At 46.4% G+C, this 21,585-nt stretch overlaps 1 protein-coding gene across 1 annotated transcript in view; it reads right to left on the minus strand.

Annotated features, from left to right (window-relative positions):
- SNX25 (sorting nexin 25) overlaps positions 1–21,585 on the minus strand; it is a 266,994-nt gene that overhangs the window by 168,820 nt on the left and 76,589 nt on the right. The window contains 1 exon segment of the mRNA XM_030191496.1: positions 7,489–7,675. Within this exon segment, the coding sequence (XP_030047356.1) occupies positions 7,489–7,675 (187 nt within the window).

The following is a 21,585-nucleotide window of genomic DNA, read 5'->3' on the forward strand; positions in this document are numbered from 1 at the left end:
GGTGGCCGGTTCAAATCCCACTGCTGCTCCTTGTGATCTTGGGAAGTCACTTAACCCTCCATTGCCTCAGGTACAAACTTAGATTGTGAACCCTCCTGGGACAGAGAAATATCCAGGGGGTGATGCAGAAAGCTACCATGAACATAACCACACTGTTACTGTGAGGTATGCACAAGGTTAATGGGCACATAATGCAAAAAGGGATTCTGCGCAGGAGTTAATCCTCACAGTACACATGAGTGCACAGTGTAGTAAAATGGATGGTAATGAGGCTACTGGTTATTCTGCTGCAATAAACAAAAAATAAACAGGGGTTTCAACACACATGCAACACAAGAAAGTCATCATCAGGTCCCAGGCAGCATAGATGAATTAGCAGAGAGGAAAACACCCAAGGTGGCGGCGTGAGCAGAAGCACCCGCGGGAGTTCCTGAACCCTGCTCGAAGTTTGCGCAACTGAGCTTCCTCAAACCCGAAATGGGTAAGAGGAAAGGGAAGTCTAGCTTGCCTATCTCCACAGGCAAGGTCAATCCCCCTCCGCTGCGTCAGACGACGTTACAGGAATCAGGCCTTCGAGTGCTTGGAACCGGAGGTAACACTTTGGGAGGTCCGGGAGATCTTGGAGACCGGAGCGCAGAGGGAATTTCGCTGAGCCCTCCCCAGATAACAGTCCCCCCCAAGACCGGGGGTTGAGGCGAAGACAACGAGGGAACGCTTAGCAGAATCTGGATGTCGGTCCCCTGCAGGCGCGGCTGGAGACCCCGTTGCTCCTTCGACGCCGGTGAGAACAACAGCTCAGACGGGTTCGCTGTCTGAAGGGAAGCCCGGCGAATCCCCGTGGAATCTTGGAGGGTTGATTAAACCACCGACTGTTACACTTGATTTACTATGGGAAGCAATTCAAGGCTTGAATACCAACTTGCAGCATATTTCAGGTATTTTGAGGGGAGAGGTGACTGAACTAAAGCAAGCTCAAATTGTAGTAAAATCTGAAATTGTAGAACAGAAGACCAAAATGGAGACTTTTGATAAAGATTTAGTAGCAGTGAACTCTTCAACTTTAATGTTGATAAAAAATAATAACTTCCAGCAGCGAAAAATAGAATATCTAGAAAATCAGATTAGAGGGAATAATTTACGATTCCTTAATTTTCCTAAAGCTCCCCTCACTCCGGCCCTAGACATGCTTAAAAAAATACTTTTCAGAGGTATTAGGTATCCCCCTTGAGGGATTACCGCCTATTACCAGAACACAATATATTTCCGGAGCCGGTCTGAGTAAATTGCCTATTAAGCCCCAGTCTGATGTAAACCTGACAGAATTTTTAGAGCAATCTCTGGAGGTAGTGACTGAAAGAACTACACTGCTGGTTACATTTGTCTTACAACTGGATCGGGACAATATATTTAAACTTTATTTCAGACACATGAACTCTCCTTTTCTTGGATCAAAAATAGATATTTCCGGATTTTTGTAGAGAGACTCAAAGAAGAAGAAAGCAGTTTTTGGTGTTAAAAGAGAGGGTTCTCCGAATAGGAGGATCCTTTATGTTAAAATTTCCTTGCAAGTGCTATATATTTCTTTGAATGCTGTTAATTACCGTATTTTTCGGACTATAAGACGCACTTTTTTCCCCCAAAATTTGGGAGGAAAATGGGGGGTGCGTCTTATAGTCCGAAGGTAGCAATTCCGGATCGCCCTCCCCCCGAGTTCGGGATTGCCCTCCCCTACTCACGTCAGCGATGTTCCCTGGTGGTCTAGTGACGTCGGGGCAGGAAAGAGCCCCCTCTTTCCTGCCCAGCGCGCTGCTCTCCGTCCTCCTGTATGCTGCCTGACGGTCTCGGCGAGATTCAAAATGGCCGCCGAGACTCTCGAGAGTCTCGGCGGCCATTTTGAATCTCGCCGAGACCGTCAGGCAGCATACAGGAGGACGGAGAGCAGCGCGCTGGGCAGGAAAGAGGGGGCTCTTTCCTGCCCCGACGTCACTAGACCACCAGGGAACATCGCTGACGTGAGTAGGGGAGGGCGATCCCGAATTCAGACAAGACGCACCGGAGCACCTAGGTTTTAGAGGAGGGAAAAAGGAAAAATTTTTTTTTCCTATTTCCCTCCTCTAAAACCTAGGTGCGTCTTATGGTCCGGTGCGTCTTAGTCCGAAAAATACGGTACATTTTTTTTTGACCCAGGGAAGTTAATAGAGTTTATTTCAACTAAAGAATAATTGCTGTGAACTCCTTGACTGCTAGCGCTTATCCTGGCTGTGATATTGAAGGTTCTATCTGTTCTTTTTTTTTTTTTTTTTTTTTTAATTTTCTTTTACCTCCTCTTTAATTTCCTAGATCTTGGGTCAATATTTGTGGACTAAATAAGAGGATGTTTTTGCCTTTTTGAGATATTAAGTTAATACTTTAATGTGTGAAGTGTGTATCTATGTACTACTGCATAAATGTAAATTTAATAATCTAATATAATAAAACGCACCGTGAACGTTCTGAAGACAACGTTCTGAAGTCACTCAAACACTCCCTGGCTGTAGGGTTCGTGGATTCATGGTGTGAAGCCAGCCAGCCGTCTCTGCCCCGCCCTCGCGTCAAACGTCATGACGTCGAGGGCGGAAAAAAACACAAACGGATCGCACCCACGCACGGTGCGTTTTATTATATTAGATTTACCTCCGTGGTGGCGGTTCCAGCAGCGCAGTGTCAGGGAAGGAGGCGGCGCTCCCGACGTCTCTAGCCTTCCCTTCGCTGTGTTCCGCCTTCTTCTGACATCAAGGATGACGTCAGAAGAAGGCGGAACACAGCGAAGGGAAGGCTACACGTCGGGAGCGCCGCCTCCTTCCCTGACGCTGCGCTGCCGGAACCGCCACGGAGATAAATTTAAAAAAAAAAATGGGAGTGGGAGGGCAGGGGAGAAACGACAGCATGGATGCGAAGGGGGGGCATGGATGCGAAGGGGGGGGAGAAGAGGGCGGGCCAGGCTGGGACATCGGAGAGAGAGGAGCATGGATGCGAGGGGGGTCATGGAAGGGAGAGAGGGGAATTGCTGGAAAAGGATGAATGGAGGGGGCAGGGGACAGAAGAGCATGGATGGGCATGGATTGGGAGGGCAAGGCTCAGGGAGAGAGGGGAATTGCTGGAAAGGGATGAATGGAGGGGGCAGGGGACAGAGGAGCATGGATGGGCATGGATTGGGAGGGCAGGGCTCAGGGAGAGAGGGGAATTGCTGGATAGGGATGAATGGAGGGGACAGATGGGCATGGATGGATATGGATTGCAGGGCAGGGCTCAGGGAGAGAAGGGAATTGCTGGATAGGGATGAATGGAGGGGGCAGGTGACAGAGGAGCATGGATGGGCATGGATTGGGAGGGCAGGGCTCAGGGAGAGAGGGGAATTGCTGGATAGGGAAAAATTGCACTGGCTCCCAATCAAAGAACGTATTGCTTTCAAAATCTGCACCCTGGTTCATAAAATTATCTACGGCGAGGCCCTGGGATGCATGACAGACCTCATCGACCTACCAATCAGAAATACAACCGGATCAACACGAACTTATCTAAACCTCCACTACCCAAGCTGCAAAGTACTCAAATACAAATCAACTCATGCATCCAGCTTTTCCTACATAAGCACACAACTATGGAACGCATTACCAAAAGCCGTGAAAACAACGTATAACCACCTAAACTTCTGCAAATCACTAAAAACTTACCTGTTCAAAAAGGCAAACCCTACCGACCCAACTTAAATGCCTGAACCCTGAAACACTACGAAACCAAAGTACGTAATGGACATAACGTAACTCTTCCTCTATACGATTCCCTAATATGTCTGTTCCACATAAACCTCATTCTACCACAACATCACTGTGTAACTGTTTATACCGGAATTGGCAAATGCCTTTACAGTACTATGTAAGCCACATTGAGCCTGTAAATAGGTGGAAAAACGTGGGAAACAAATGTAACAAATAAATACCAGTGCATGTTGTTCTGCATATAAATATAAGACTCACATTTTATGTGCAAAAAATTTGTGTAAAGCTACTATTTATGTGCAAAACATGCACAGATGTGTGCTGGTACATTCATTTTGTTCAGACATGCGCACAGTGAAGGCACTCTTACTGCAGTACCTTTTGTGAATGTGTCAGACAGGCTTTCCCTCATTGGCGCACAAATAATGTGCACTTCACCTTTGCATATGATTTGTTTACTACATGGCTATGGAATCCATTCGATCAATCAGTGACTATCTACCCTTCCGGAGGTCACTAAAAACCCAACTGTTCAAGCAAGCTTACCCAAATGACCCAAACTAGGCATGAAATGAGATTGAAGGGGGGCAGACTCAAGAAGAATGTCAGGAAGTATTTTTTCACGGAGAGGGTGGTGGATGCTTGGAATGCCCTCCCGCGGGAGGTGGTGGAGATGAAAACGGTAACGGAATTCAAACATGCGTGGGATAAACATAAAGGAATCCTGTGCAGAAGGAAGGGATCCTCAGGAGCTTAGCCTAGAATGGGTGGCAGAGCTGGTGGTTGGGAGGTGTGGCTAGTGCTGGGCAGACATATACAGTCTGTGCTGGGGCTGGTGGTTGGGCGGCGGGGATAGTGCTGGGCAGACTTATACGGTCTGTGCCAGAGCTGGTGGTTGGGAGGCGGGATTGGTGGTTGGGAGGCGGGGATAGGGTTGGCCAGACTTATACGGTCTGTGCACTGAAGAGGACAGTACAAATAAAAAAGTAGCACATATGAATTTATCTTCTTGGGCAGACTGGATGGACCGTGCAGGTCTTTTTCTGCCGTTATCTACTATGTTACTATGTAATCCTATGAACCCATCTACCAAACACATATCCAGGAGACTACGACTATGACACAGACTACATCTCCTACCAAATTTCCCTATGCTTTTCCGGTATCCCATCCCCCCTCCTGCCTCCTCTACCCCCCCTCCAATGCTCACCTACCCCTTGCTTATACTTCTCCTACTCCTTTCACCCTTGCCCATCTCTACCTACATATCTCTTTTATTATTCTGCTTTAGTTAACCTATTTTCTCTATCAGTTCTCTGTAATCCATATTATTATGTAAGCCGCATTGAACCTGCCTTGAGTGGGAAAGCGTGGGGTACAAATGTAATAAATAAATATTTTCTCAATCTTTATTGTGTTAACAATGTTAAGTAGCATACTATGCCATATTATGTAATGTTTGAATATTTTTACTGCTGTGTTTGTTGCCTATGTTCAACTTATTCTTGCTGTACCATTACCTTGGATGAATTTTTTTTTAATGTAGTAAATAAATCCTAAGAAATAAAATAAATCATCTTGTAGTAGAAGCCACATACTAAGTCATTGGCATATGGCGCTATTGTGAGGCTTTCTGCATCGACTCCTAAATGCTTCAGAGCTGCCAGCACGGGAGGGGGGAGGGGGGGGGGAAAGTGCAACAGAAACCACCATACATAAAAACAAATGCCACACTATTTTTTGCATAGGACAGTAGTACTACTATATTTAACAAGGATCAAAAAAAACTGGCCTCCACAAGTTATTTAAGAACACTGTGGTAAGCATTAAAAATACTTTGTTACAAACATGCTATGTGATCAGTATTAGCCTAGAAATATTGATTTTTTTTGTGTGATCAGCCATCTATCATTATTTTTGTGAGGTAAAACAGAAACCAAGGGGAAACATCTTCCCCAAGATAATAGAAATCTCCATCACATGGTGTCTGGTTTCTCAATCAGCTCTCAAGTTCTGTAATGTTTTATTAAGATTGAAAAATAGGTAAACTCGGTATGGTATGGTCCAATCACAAGCATATCAAACATCAAACCATAAATTAAAGATCTGCAAAAATAAACATGTCTTCACTTCACTATGCTATAAAATAAATGGAACTTCAATAGGCTCACATATTTCAAATATAATGGGGGCAGAACAACCAATTAACAGTCTCATATAACCCAGCATCCCAAAATTCCACAAGAACCCAGAAGTAGAGCAGGTTTTCAAGCCAAAAAGCCAAAGACCTCTGTGGCAACTCGTTTTCATAAAAGCTAACTCAACTCTTAGCTCGCCTTGCTTCTTCACTGGTCTAGAATGACAATAAAAATTAAAACTTGATTTACTGCTTTAATATATTTTAAATTTACTTTTTGTATTCTCCATATTCTATTTTCATTACTTTAAAATAGCTTAGCTTCCAAGCATCACATAACATTTATTTTTCATAGCAGCATAATGCTATGAGAGATAAATGTTATGTGATACTTGGAAACTAAGCTGTTTTAAAGTAATAAAAATAGAATGGAGAATACAAAATGTAAATACAAAATATATTAAAGCAATAAAGCAAGTTTTAATTTTATAGCACTAAGTCATTCTAGACCAGTGAGGAGGCAAGGCAAGCTAAGAGTTGATCAAGCTCTTATGAAACAAATCACCACTGAGGTCTATGATTTTTTGACTTGAAAACCTGCTCTACTTCTGTGTTCTCTTGAAATTTTGAGACGTGGGTTATATGAGACTGCTACAAAAAAAAAAGAAAAGCAGAAACTCACCTGAAATCAGAAGGTAATGAATTCCAAAACTAGGGTGCAACCACTAATAAAACCCTCTATAATATGTACTTTTCCTCATATTTCTTATAAGAAGCACTAAAAATGAATCACAAAATATGCCCTCATGCTGCAAAGCACAGTGCAGAAAATAAAATATCTTTTCATTAAATAAATAGGTCTTGCTAAACATGAAAATAATGGGAACCTAAGAATTAAGTCATGATAGAATCGCCCATACAACCAAAATATACTCCGATTCCACATATAAAGAATGGACTCTACAGTAAAATCCCTAATATGGTCCTCTCAGATTGTTTTGATCAGACTTCAGTTGATTATGAAATCCAATTGGCTAAGATACTCCATTACATACTACAATCAAATTCAAGAGTAATACTAAACAATCCTCCTATTTCATAAGTTATATATATTGGTTGCCAAACAAATGATTCTTTATGATGGTTAGGTCTATAAATTTAAATATATATATTGCAAATATATATGTAGGAAAATCTTCCCACAAGATTTGAATCCTAAACACACTTCTGTGAACGTGACACAGATGCAGGTAACATATACAAAACACCTACTATTCAACAGCAATGCAATCAGTCTTAAGTTGCATCAATAATGAAACTGCAATACTGCAAGACTTAGTGCAATCCAAGTCCCATAACTCCATTCTATTCTGGTCAATTAGTGCCAGTCTAACAAACTTTCTCCTTCCTATCTTAGAAGGGTACACATTAATTAAAGTACCACATTCCAGCTTGTATTATATTCCTAAGGCGCACCATTCTCCCTCTTATTTCACTCCCTGCCCTCTTCCTTCCTTCACCAACTCAGCCTTCATGGTAGACACAATCTAACCAACATGATCCATCATTTAAAGTTGCTGTAAATGCAGGTACCTTAGCTGTTTGAGGAAGTCAATGTCAGAGCTGCTGTTAATGAGTTTGATGAACTCCTCATAAGAAGGTGCGTATGTGTAGGCTTTCCTGTGGTGCTCATTCACTTGTTCTCTGTACTCCAGCTGGGATAGCAGCATACGATTAATATAATCGGGATCACTCAGCAGGTCCACCAAGGGTTTCAGCACTGGAGAAACCAACATGCAAAAACACTAGTAAGACCATTTCAAAAGCAAACCCATATATTTCAGTTAAAAAGCTACCATCCATTTAGTTTCATGTAAGAAATAATTTTGTTTACTGAAAGAGGAAACCAATCCATATTTGATTGCAATGCTGTTTTCAGAAGATATTTGAGAAAGATCTAATCTTGTCATTAACTGAAGCACCTTAAAACAATGATTGTTTAAAAAATAAACATACTTGGTTGAATTCTTTGAAGAAGAGACTAATGTTAGTGGATTAGGGAGGTGCGAGACGATATACCACCTTTCTGTGGTTACAATCAAAGCAGTTTACATATTATATGCAGATATTTATTATGCATGTCAAGGGGGAGTTCATGAGGGGCAATTTATGAGGTGATGGGGCAGTTATATGTGTGGATAGTTTTTAGGAAGTGCAACAATTAGGTTTTGATTATGAGAACAGTTTGGGAGGTGGTGGAGCAAGTTGCAGGGAAGTGTTTTTGGGGGGAGGTAGGGTCAAGTACAGGCGGTTTTGGTAGTGGAGCTATTTTTAGGGGGTAGGGCAGTTAGGTGCAATTTGTGGGGTGATGGGGCAGTTGCAGGAAGGTTACTGTTTGTGGGAGGTGCAGTTAGGTTTGGGTGTGAGAGCAGTTTCCACAGTGAGGGCAGTTGCATGGGATAATGGAGTAGTTGCAGTGGTAGTACTTGAGGTGGGGATAGTAGAGAATAGGGAGAGGTATTTTGAAGAGAGAAATTAACTGCTATGTTTCACTGTTTCTAAGTTTGTGTGTTACAGCAGCAGGAACTTCTTTTCCCATAGAAATGCACTGACCTTTTTTTTTTTGGAGGGGGGGGGGGGGGGGGGAGAGAAACAAGGCTGTTCTCTCTGAAACCCAGGGCCACTGAGGCCCAGATGCACTAAATCTAATGAGCCAGCAATGTGGTTTCTATACCAGATCTAGCTAGTTTAGAAAGCAAGGAGTAAAATAAGACTTGCACAAAAGGGTTCTCCAAGCTTTCATCCTATCATGATAGCAGCTAACGAAAACGGAATACAAAGCTATTATAATGAGCTAGGTACTATATAAATGTGCACGCAAAGCGAAGCACAGCTGTTTTCTGAACAATAGGAGGTCTTGAGCACACGGTCCTGACAATTCTTGCTAGTACTCCACAGGGTCCTCTTATGCAGAAGTTGCAAGAGCAAAGCGCTGTATAAATCTCTAGCAGATATCAACAAAGGTTGCAACACATTATTGTAAGAGCCCAGCGATCTGTGCCTACAGCACAACTATTTTTAAAGCAGTTTCACCACAATTCATGAATCACCATTGTTTCTTCAGTGTCCACAAATGAAAAGCATTACATAACACTCAGAAAATCTCCTTTCCAAGGAATTCCCTCCTTCCATTCTCTCCTCTCCCCCCCTCCTCCACACCAAGTGCATCACATAAAAAAGGTATTAACTTTAAACCAATAAACATTCTATATGAGATAAAAACTCGTAAGACCTATGTATCTGATGTACCACAAAACCTTGAATCCCTTAAAGTTGATCATTCCGAATAGTAAACATACCGTCCTGTTCTAGCCAGTCAAGCAAAGGCTGTCCTATCTTATCAAATTGTTTTTTCCCTTTTATACTTTAAAGCTTTAAGGTTCAATATACTATATACATGCCAGATTATATTATATACTAGTAAAAAAAGGCCCGTTTCTGTAGGCAAGGAAACGGGCCTTAGGCAGGCAATCCCACCCCCGTGCTACGGCCCCCTCGAACCCACCCCCTCCCGCGAACCTGTCGATCCCCCCCCCACCCCGGAATGCTGAAAACTGCCGCCACCGTCGCCGCCGTTGTTGTGCTACCTTCCCTTCCCTTCGGTTGTTCAATCATCTTAGAAAGTTTAACTCCGTGCGTCTGACGTCAGACGCACGGAGTTAAACTTTCTAAGAAGATGATTGAGCAACCTACGGGAAGGGAAGGTAGCACAACAACGGCGGCGGCAGTTTTCAGCGGGGGGGGGGGGAGATCGACAGGTTCGCGGGAGGGGTGGGTTTCGAGGGGGCCATAGCGCGGGGGGGGGGGGGTGACAGCTGATTCCGAGGCAGTAGGAGGAGTAGGGAAACACGCAGCGTGTTTCCCTACTCCTCCCCTTGCCTTGCAATCAGCTGTGTTGACGTCAGTGACGTCCTGCGTGTCTGCCTCGCAGACCACTTGCAGCCAGGGACCCACGGTCCCAAGCATGGAACGTTGGAGGTGAGAATTATTATATAGGACCAGGGGTGCTCAATGTTAGTCCTCAAGGTCCACAATGAATATGCATAATATCTATTTGCATACAATGGAGGCAGCGCATGCAAATAGATCTCATGCATATTCACTGGGGAAATCGTCAAAAACCTGATTAGATTGCGGACTTTGAGAATTAACATTGAGCACCCCTATTATATACCATACGCGTCTGAGATACTTCCGATTGCTTCCATACCACAGTCAATCCAATCTGTGATGCTATACATATTAGTAATTAAGAAATTATCTTGTGAGTCAATCAATGCAGAAATTTACAATGGAAGAGAAGTTCATCTGCACAGGGTGCCCAAGCCTGAACTCAACTAACTCCAGTAAATATATACTTTTCGACAGTCTCACCATAGATGACAAAAAGATCTAAAACGCTACACCCCCTCCAACAAGTATTGTCTATAGCTGGATACAGTTTATGTAATTTCTGGGGTGTGATATACCATCAAATATAATAACGCATCCATTTTCCACTACAGATGTAGCTACAGAAGTCTTTGCAACCTTGGTTTTCAATTAACAGAAAGTCCTTCTCCCAGGCCACTACATTACTAGGTTTCTCTCTCATCTTTGGAGTTAACAACTTAGATAGCACAGATATTCCTCCTTTACTTCCACCTCTCTTAAAGAGAAATTCTAGAGCTGTTATAGTTTTGCCCCAAACCTCTAGAACCACAGCCTGGTTTGGACAATACCTAACCTGAGGAAAGGAAGGTAAAATTATGTATCATACCTGATAATTTTCTTTCCATTAATCATAGCTGATCAATCCATAGACTGGTGGGTTGTGTCCATCTACCAGCAGGTGGAGATAGAGAGCAAACTTTGCCTCCCTATATGTGGTCATGTGCTGCCGGAAACTCCTCAGTATGTCGATATCAAAGCTCCAGCCACAGGACTCAGCACTTAGAGAATTACACCCACAAAGGGACACTCTGCCCAGCTCACCACCGCCGAAACGGGGGAGGGGAATCCGTCCAGCTCATCCCCGCGGAGCGGGGGAGGGACACCACACCCGCTGATGCGGGGGGATCTGGCTTATCCTGCAACCGCAACCGCGGGAGGAGCTGACTGACCCTAACACCGCCGAAGCGGGAGGGGTACAAAGCTGCCCTACAGCCGCACGAAGCGGGAGGGAGTGCCGGCAGAATTTAAGTCTCAATCCAGCCCCGTAAAACGGAGGGGAGAGGAATGCAGCAGCTCACTGTAACATAAACTCGTCTCAACTCTTGAAGAATCCAAGTGAAAAAACTTGAACACGAAGTCCTCCTGAAGGAACTGAAGACTAAACTTGAACCTAAAATTCAACCAGAATATAAACAGTACAGATATCTGGGAGGGGCTATGGATTGATCAGCTATGATTAATGGAAAGAAAATTATCAGGTATGATACATAATTTTACCTTCCATATCATCATGCTGATCAATCCATAGACTGGTGGGATGTACCGAAGCAGTACTCACCCAGGGCGGGACATTGAAATCCCTGACCTCAACACTGAAGCTCCAAACCGGGCCTCCGCCCGAGCAGCCACAGTCAAACGGTAATGCTTGGAGAATGTATGGGCCGATGCCCAAGTTGCTGCCTTGCATATCTCTGCCAAGGAGACGGACCCGGCCTCTGCCATCGAGGCCGCTTGAGCTCTAGTGGAGTGAGCCTTCAGCTGGATAGGCGGCACCTTCCCCGCGGCCACATAAGCCGCTGCAATGGCTTCCTTGACCCATCTTGCCACTGTAGGCTTAGCAGCCTGCAGACCCTTACGAGGACCTGCAAACAGGACAAACAGATGATCCGATTTCCGGAAATCATTGGTCACTTCCAAGTCTCTGATGATGACCCGTCTCACATCCAGATATTTGAGAGCAGAATACTCTTCTGGGTAGTCCTCCCTACGAAAGGAAGGGAGACAGAGCTGCTGACTCACATGGAAGCGAGAAACAATCTTGGGTAGGAAGGAAGGCACTGTGAGAATAGTCACTCCTGCCTCAGTGAACTGCAGAAAAGGCTCTCGATAAGAGAGTGCCTGGAGCTCGGAAACTCTTCTGGCTGAAGTGATAGCCACCAAAAAGACTGCTTTCAACGTCAGGTCTTTTAGAGATGCCCTCGACAAGGGTTCAAAAGGCGGCTTTTGCAAGGCTCTTAGCATCAGGTTGAGATTCCACGCAGGCACCACTGAGTGCAGAGGAGGGCGCAGGTGATTAACTCCCTTGAGGAAACGCACCACATCTGGCTGCGAAGCCAGGGAAGCACCCTTCAGGCGGCCCCTGAAGCAAGCCAGGGCCGCTACCTGGACTTTCAGGGAACTGAGCGACAGGCCTTTCTCCAGACCTTCTTGCAGGAACGCCAGCACTGAAGAAATTGGAGCAGTAAATGGAGAAAGTGAACCTGCTTCACACCACGCTGCAAAGGTACGCCAAACCCTGGCGTAAGCAGTAGAAGTAGAGGACTACCTCACTCTCAGCAGAGTGGCGATGACCTTGTCTGAGAAGCCCTTCTTCCTCAGACTCTGCCGCTCAATAGCCAGGCCGTAAGACCAAAGGGGGAGGGATCCTCCATCACCACGGGACCCTGATGTAACAGGCCCTGCTCCACTGGCAGTCGCAGAGGTTCGTCCACTGAGAGCCTGATCAAGTCCGCATACCAGGGACGTCTGGGCCAATCCGGACCCACCAGGATTATCCGGCCCGGATGCTTTGCCACCCGGTCTAGCACCCTGCCCAACATGGGCCAGGGCGGGAACACATAGAGAATCTCTTGTGTCGGCCACTGTTGGAGAAGAGCATCTCTCCCAGGGATCGAGGGTCCCGTCCTCTGCTGAAAAAGCGCGGCAGTTGGCAATTGGCCGATGACGCCATCAGATCTAGGCTCGGCTGGCCCCAGCGCTTTGTGATGTCCAAGAACGCCTGAGCAGATAGCTGCCACTCTCCGGGCTCCAAGGTATGGCGACTGAGAAAGTCCGCCTTGACATTCATGACTCCGGCAATGTGGGCCGCTGACAGCTGTTCCAGGTTCGCTTCCGCCCACTGGCATAGATTCATGGCCTCCTTGGCTAGAGGGACGCTCTTGGTACCTCCCTGGCGGATGACATAGGTCACAGCCGTGGCATTGTCCGACAGGACCCGTACAGGCTTCAACGCCAGTACCGGGATGAACTCCAAAAGCGCCAACCGAATGGCTCTGAGTTCCAGGAGGTTGATAGACCACTTTGCCTCTGCAGGAGACCACAGCCCCTGCGCTGTCCTTCCCAAGCAGTGGGCTCCCCAGCCCGACAAAGAGGCGTCCGTCGTGACGACAATCCACTCCGGGGTCACCAGAGGCATTCCTGCAGACAACTTGTCTGTCTGCGTCCACCAGCTCAGCGCCTTGCGCACTGCTGGGTCCAAGGGAAGGCGCACAGCATAATCCTCCGACATCGGAGTCCAGCGCTGCAGCAGAGAGTGTTGTAGTGGTCTCATATGAGCCCTGGCCTAGGGCACTACTTCCATCGTGGCCGTCATAGCCCAACAGCTGCACATAGTCCCAAGCCCGAAGATGAGAGGCTACTAGGAACTGGTCCATCTGAGCCTGAAGCTTGACAATCCGATTGTCTGGCAGGAACACTCTGCCCACTTGGGTGTCGAATCAAACTCCCAGATACTCCAGGGACTGAGTTGGGCGCAGCTGGCTTTTCTCCCAGTTGATGATCCACCCCAGGGAGCTCAAAAGAGCAACCACCCGGTTCACAGCTTTGCCGCACTCTGCATAAGAGGGGGCTCGGATCAACTAGTCGTCCAGATAAGGATGGACTTGTACTCCTTCCTTCCTCAGGAAGGCCGCGATGACCACCATTACTTTGGAGAAGGTCCGCGGAGCAGTAGCCAACCCGAACGGGAGGGCTCTGAACTGGAAGTGTCGGCCCAGTACTGCAAAACGCAGAAAGCGTTGATGAGGAGGCCAGATGGGAATATGCAAGTCCGCTTCCTTGATGTCCAAGGATGCCAGGAACTCTCCTGCCTTCACTGCCGCTATAACAGAGCGGAGGGTCTCCATGTGCAAGTGCCTGATTGACCCCTTTGAGGTCGAGGATAGGCCGTACAGAACCTCCTTTCTTTGGTACCACAAAGTAAATGGAGTAACGTCCCTTGCCAAGCTGATTTTCTGGCACCGGAACGACCGCACCCAGGCGGATCAGATTGTCCAAGGTCTGCTGCACTGCCACAGCTTTGACCGGAGACTTGCAGGGAGAGAGTACAAACCCGTCTCTTAAGGGTCGGCAGAACTCTAGCTTGTAGCCGTTGTAGAGAACGCCAGACGAATTTCCTATTTAAGATATAAAGTTTATTTACAATTGTACTGAATAGCTCAATGGGCTATTTCAGGTAGCATTTCTTGATAAGCAATATACAAGTCAGAATGAATGATTAAAAAAACAATGTACAGCGAATAAATCAGAATGCTATAGACAGACGAAGAAATCAGAATGCTATATACAGACAAAGAAATTAGAATGCTCGCTACCTCTTTGTTCCAATCTGTTTTTATATCGTTCTTCTTTGGCATCTGACCAATTCTCTCATACAACATTCCTGTGCAAGTCTCTGAATACCACAAACTGTTTGTAGAACATGCTACATCTGTCTTCCCTTATCCCACAGACTTTCTGGAGCCGTGCCTTTAGCTGATGTGGGCCCCATCATGTCCCAGGAGATTTAGTGTTGAAACAGCTTGCTCTGCTGTTCTTTGAAGCTTTCCACTTCTATTTTTTTATGCTTTTGTTCAACACCGTCTCTGATAACTTCCAGCACCCAAGCGTCTGAAGTTATTGTGGTCCACTCGTCCAGAACCGAGGACAGCCGTCCTCCAATCTGCACTGGGGCGTGGACCAAGGCCCCGTCATTGGGTACAAGACCCTAGGGGAGGACCGGAGGGAGCACCTCCGGGACGGCGGTCTCTGCGAAAGGAATGCTGCTTGGGGGAGAAGTTCCTCTTGAAGGAAGAGGGGGCAGAGGAGCCCGACCTGCCCGGGCGGTACCGACGGGCTTCCTGAAACCGTCCTCTGGAGGTACCTGGGCGAGCACTAGCCCGAGCCCCGACCTCTGGTAACTTCTTGCCCTTAGACGTGCCGAAATCGGTCACGATTTTGTCCAGCTCGACCCCAAAGAGCAGCTTGCCTTTAAAAGGCAATCTAGCCAGGCGGGATTTAGAGGCGTGGTCAGCAGACCTATGCTTCAGCCAAAGCCACCGCCGCGCAGAGATTGTCTGAGCCATGCCTTTAGCTGAGGCCCTCAAGACATCATACAGCAAGTCTGCCAAATAGGCTAAGCCCGATTCCAGGGCCGGCCAATCAGCCCTCAAGGAATGATCCGAGGGGGAAGCCCGCTGCACCATAGACAGGCACGCCCTGGCCACATAGGAGCCGCAAACTGAGGCCTGCAAACTTAAAGCAGCCGCCTCAAAGGACGACCTTAAGGCCGCCTCCAATCTTCTGTCTTGGGCGTCCTTTAGGGCCGTGCCACCTTCCACCGGCAACGCCATTTTCTTAGTCACCGCAGTGATTAAAGAAACCACGGTAGGCCACAAATAGGCCTCACGTTCACTTTCAGGCAAAGGATAGAGGCGGGACATAGCCCTAGCCACTTTAAGGCTCGCTTCCGGGACATCCCATTGAGCCGAAATTAAGGTGTGCATGGCCTCATGCACATGGAAGGTTCTATGCGGGCGCTTCGTCCCCAGCATAATGGCAGAGCCAACAGGGGCTGAGGGAGAGACGTCCTCCGGAGAGGAAATCTTCAAAATGCCCATGGCCTGCATTAACAGGTTGGGCAAATCCTCTGAGCTAAAGAGCCGCGCTGCAGAGGGGTCATCTGCTCCATTCGAGCGGGGATCCGTCTCCTCCAAGGAATCCGCAAAGGACCGTTGGGAGAACTCAGATACGCTGCCCTCATCTACATCGGAGGAGACAAAGTCCTCCAAGGCCTGGGAATCAACCCGAGGGCGTTTACCTCCGGGGGCCTCAACCTCTTTACCAGACGAAGGAGCAGGGGCAGCGTTTTGCATAAGGGAGGCCTGATGCAGCAGCAAAACAAACTCGGGGGAGAAACCCCCCAGACTGTGCACTTCCGCAGCCTGGGCTACAGCCCTAGACGCACCCTCAACTGGCGCTCGCAAGAGCGGGGGAGAGACATGCTGCGCATCCAAAATGGCGTCCGGCGCGATACTCTGCGAAGGAGCCGCACGGGAAAAACGGCGCTTAACTTTAGCCGCTTTTGTGCCGTCGCCCAAATTAAGGGCGTTCATGGCATCAATGTCTCCCACCTCAAGGGCGGCCCAAGAAGAAGCCGTCCGAGCCGCGTGGCCGGCCAATATGGCGGAGGCGAGCCGCGGGGGATGGGCGTTTATGGCGGGAAAAACCGCCACACCGGAGGAAGGACCGGGACACTCTTCGGTCACGAAACTGTCACCCAACAAGGGCGATCAGACTTTAAGACCCCCGCATCCCCTCTAGAAGCGCACACGCGATCCGGGGAGCGACTCTTTGCGCCCTCGCCCTCCGACGCCATAGGCCACGTGGAGACCAATCGGGGAACCCCCTGCCCGCTATAAAAGGTAAAAATTACCTGCTTTCCGCTCCGAGCTGTAACGACCTGGTGTCCCAGTGAGTAGCTGCAATAAACGTTTAAATAAACGTCAAAATAAACGCCTTTAAGGACGTTCAAAAAAATTTTTTTTTTTTTTTTTCAACAGAGCCAGCGGGAGGGGGGAGAAAAGGAGGGACCTGGCGCCACCAGGTTTGCACTTGCTCAAGAAGAGCCCTCAACCCCAGGCACTCAACAAAACCTAAAAATTAGGCTTGGAGGCCTAGCCAGAGCTGCTGCTGTGTGTGACCACCACCTGCTGAGATAGAGAACATACTGGGGAGTTTCCGGCAGCACATGACCACATATAGGGAGGCAAAGTTTGCTCTCTATCTCCACCTGCTGGTAGATGGACACAACCCACCAGTCTATGGATTGATCAGCATGATGATATGGAATAGAATGATTTATTATCAGATGGGTTGCTTGTAGCTCTGTAAAAGATAACATCCTCCCTTACCCCAGAACTGTACCAAATATCCAACTCTTCATAATCGACTACACATGTCTGAAGGTAATAGTGAGTTATCTTTTAGTGGTATTAAATGAGAGTATTCCTTTCCATCAAGTTATTTTTTATATTTTCTCCATAGCTTCCCCATAACCTGCATATATAGGCTCCACCAGTTCTTTTTATGAAAGTAAGATCTCTACCCATATCCAGCTTCTCTACTTATTGCCCCCCCCCCCCTCCCAAATCCTCTTCTATGATTACCCAAGACTTAGTTGTATCAGAATAACAATCCAGAATCACTTTCAGTTGGGCAGTTTCATAGCTCTCCCTCCTCTTTGGCTATTGACAAATATTTCAGACCCAACCGTGGTTTTATCCTGTCACAGATAACCTGGGAAACCCATCTATTCAACTTCTTAAACACTGTTTGGTATAGTGCTATAGTCAAGTCTGAAACAAACATAGAAATTTAGGTAGGACCATCATTTTAGCTACTTTAATCCTTCCAATCTATGAGATTGGCAATTTTGCAATATCTTGTGCATAAGAGGCAGACAGTTGGCTTTAGAAAGATCAACCTCTCAAGATACCTATATGTTTATTCACCCCTTCAAAGAAATGTAGTAGATTGGTAAGGCAAGATGTCCCTTGACTAAATCCATGTTGGCTCTGTTTCATTAATCCATGCATACATATGTGCTCTGTAATTTTGCTCTTTATAATAGACTCTACCACTTTGACCGGCACCAATGTCAGCCTCACCGGTCTCTAATTTCCTGGATCATCTCTGGAATGCTTGATTTTAAAGATAAATTACATATTACTAACAATATTTATTTGGAACTTTCTATACTACACAAATCTGACTAGTAGGGCTAGGTGGTTTACAAACTAAAAAATTAACACATAGACAAGGAACTCCATGTTACCAATAGCAAAGATATTCATCCAAGACCATCCAGACGCAAAATATTAAAAAACAGATGAATAGAGGTGTTGAAGGCAAGGAGAGGCATGCCCGGGATCCAGAAAACTAAGTACGATAGGCCTGTTGAAAAAGCCATGTCTTGATCAGCGACTTGAACCACTTAACAGACAATTCACTACTAATTGTTAAAGGTAGACTATTCCAAAGGGAAGGGGCAGCAAAGAAAAATACATAATGATGCATAGACTCATACTGGGCATATTTAGGACCACGGAGCACCAACGTTGATCATTTATAGACCTCAACAGATGGGTCAGCATATAGGGAATGGTAAGAGAATTTAAGTAATGAGGAGTCCATAATCTGAAAGCCTTAAAAGTGAGAAGTAAAAGTTTAAACCTAACACGGAATTCGATTGGAAACCAATCATGTCTGAGAAGTGAGGTAACATGGGTAGAGGCTTCTTTATGACACAGTAGACGAATAGCAGTATTCTGTAGGGTCTGGTCTTTTTAGGGAGGCTTTTGTAACAACAGCATACATAATATTACTATAGTTAACCCGGGACACGAAGGGAGGGAAAAAGAGAATGAACTGAATTACGGTCGAAAAGCTGCCCAAAGTTGTCTGAGAATGTAAAAAACAGATTTGCAGACCGAAGCTGTCTGAGGTGTAAAGGAAAGCTTGGAGTCCACAATTTGGAAGATTGGAAGGTTCCGTCTGCGGAATCGGAAAGAAGCAGAGAGATCGTGGATGCTTTCCAAAGCGGTTTGCACAGACAAATGGTGACGGAACCCACGAGGGAGGGAGCGACGCTGGATCTGGTGCTCACAAATGGGGATAAGAGTGTCAAATATCCGAGTGGGTGTCCACCTGGGCAGCAGTGACCATCAAACGGTTTGGTTTGATATTACAGCTAAAGTGGAGAGCGGCCACTCAAAACTCAAAGTTCTGTATTTCAAGCGTGCTGACTTTAGTAAAATGGGGGAATACCTGAGGAAGAAGATGATGGGCTGAGAGGACATTCGAGAAGTGGAAGGACAGTGGTCCAGGCTGAAAGAAGCTATAAATAGGGCCACAAACCTTTATGTAAGGAAAGTAAATAAAAGCAAGAGAAAAAGGAAACCGATATGGTTCTCCAAGCAAGTGGCTGAGAAAATAAAGGCTAAAGAGTTGGCGTTCCAGAAATACAAAAAAACTCAAGAAAAGGAACACGAGGAGGAATACCGGAGGAAACTGAAAGAAGCCAAGAGAGAGATACGTCTGGCGAAAGTGCAAGCGGAAGAACAAATGGCTAGAAATGTAAGAAGGGGTGACAAAAATTTCTTCAGGTATATTAGTGAAAGGAGAATGACTAAAAATGGAATTGTGAGACTAAAAGATACTGCAAACCACTATGTGGATAATGACGAAGAAAAAGCAAATTTGCTAAATAGATACTTTTGTTCTGTTTTCACTGAAGAAAATCCTGGAGAAGGACCGCGATGGACTGCAAAAAGTACAAATGAGATTGAAGTGGATAGAGCACCGTTCACGGAAGAGAATGTGTATGAACACCTTGAAAAGCTAAAGGTTGACAAAGCCATGGGACCGGATGGGATCCACCCCAGGATATTGAGGAAGCTCAGAGAGGTTCTGGCGGGTGCTCTGAAAGATTTGTTATCCTTGCAGACGGGAGAGGTTCCGAGGGATTGGAGAACGGTGGAGGTGGTCCCTCTTCACAAAAGTGGTGATAGGGAAGAAGCTGGAAACTACAGGCCGGTAAGCCTCACTTCGATTATTGGAAAAGTAATGGAAGCGATGCTGAAGGAAAGGATAGTGAATTTCCTGGAAGCCAATAAGTTGCAAGACCCGAGACAACATGGTTTTACCAAAGGGAAATCGTGCCAAACGAATCTCATTGAGTTCTTTGATTGGGTGACAGGAGAATTGAATCAGGGACGAGCTATAGACGTAATCTACTTAGATTTCAGCAAAGCTTTTGACACGGTTCCCCACAGGAGGCTCTTAAATAAACTGGATTGGCTGAAGATAGGACCCGGTGAACTGGATTAGGAACTGGTTGACGGACAGAAGCCAGAGGGTGGTGGTGAATGGAATTCGCTCAGAGGAGGAAAAGGTGAGTAGTGGTGTGCCTCAAGGATCGGTGCTGGGACCGATTCTATTCAATATATTTGTGAGTGACATTGCCGAAGGGTTAGAAGATAAAGTTTGCCTATTTGCGGATGATACTAAGATCTGTAACAGAGTGGACACCTGGGAGGGAGTGGAAAACATGAAAAAGGATCTGAGGAAGCTAGAAGAATGGTCTAAGGTTTGGCAATTAAAATTCAATGCGAAGAAATGCAAAGTGATGCACTTAGGGAGTAGAAATCCACGGGAGATGTATGTGTTAGGCGGGGAGAGTCTGATAGGTATGGATGGGGAGAGGGATCTTGGGGTGATAGTATCTGAGGATTTGAAGGCGATGAAACAGTGTGACAAGGCGGTGGCCGTAGCTAGAAGGTTGTTAGGCTGTATAGAGAGAGGTGTGACCAGCAGAAGAAAGGGGGTGTTGATGCCCCTGTATAAGCCGTTGGTGAGGCCCCACCTGGAGTATTGTGTTCAGTTTTGGAGGCCCTATCTTGTTAAGGATGTAAAAAGAATTGAAGCGGTGCAAAGAAAAGCTACGAGAATGGTATGGGATTTGCGTTACAAGACGTATGAGGAGAGACTTGCGGACCTGAACATGTATACTCTGGAGGAAAGGAGAAACAGGGGTGATATGATACAGACGTTCAAATATTTGAAAGGTATTAATCTGCAAACGAACCTTTTCCGGAGATGCGAAAGAGGTAGAACGAGAGGACATGAAATGAGATTGAAGGGGGGCAGACTCAAGAAAAATGTCAGGAAGTATTTTTTCACGGAGAGAGTAGTGGATGCTTGGAATGCCCTCCCGCGGGAGGTGGTGGAAATGAAAACGGTATCAGAATTCAAGCACGCGTGGGATAAGCATAAAGGAATCCTGTTCAGAAGGAATGGATCCTAAGGAGCTCAGCCGAGATTGGATGGCAGAGCCGGTGGCGGGAGGCGGGGATAGTGCTGGGGCAGACTTATACAGTCTGTGCCAGAACCGGTGATGCGAAGCGGGGCTGGTGGTTGGGAGGCGGGGATAGTGCTGGGCAGACTTACACGGTCTGTGCCCTGAAAAGGACAGGTACAAATCAAGGTAAGGTATACACAAAAAGGAGCACATATGAGTTTATCTTGTTGGGCAGACTGGATGGACCATGCAGGTCTTTTTCTGCCGTCATCTACTATGTTACTATGGTAGAAACCAAAAACAAAAACCTTTTGTCTTTTACCTGGGCGCAGTTTATCCAGAAGAAACAGCTTTAGACGTGTTTCAGATGGAAGAAGAAAAAAAAACGACAATGTGGATCAGCAGCTCCTATGTGTGCTTGGTTTTGAGTGTATGGGAATGACAGATGTTGGGGAGTGGAAACAGAGATTAACCAATGGGCTTCCTTGCTTACATTGTAGTTGATTGGGTCACTTCCACTCGTGTGTAGTAATCGTCCTGCTGCATGGCCAGAGTCGGAGAGGAGAGGGTGTGCGGCGGAA

The sequence above is a fragment of the Microcaecilia unicolor genome, chromosome 2, assembly GCF_901765095.1.
Source record: "Microcaecilia unicolor chromosome 2, aMicUni1.1, whole genome shotgun sequence".
In the NCBI taxonomy this organism is placed as follows: domain Eukaryota; kingdom Metazoa; phylum Chordata; class Amphibia; order Gymnophiona; family Siphonopidae; genus Microcaecilia; species Microcaecilia unicolor.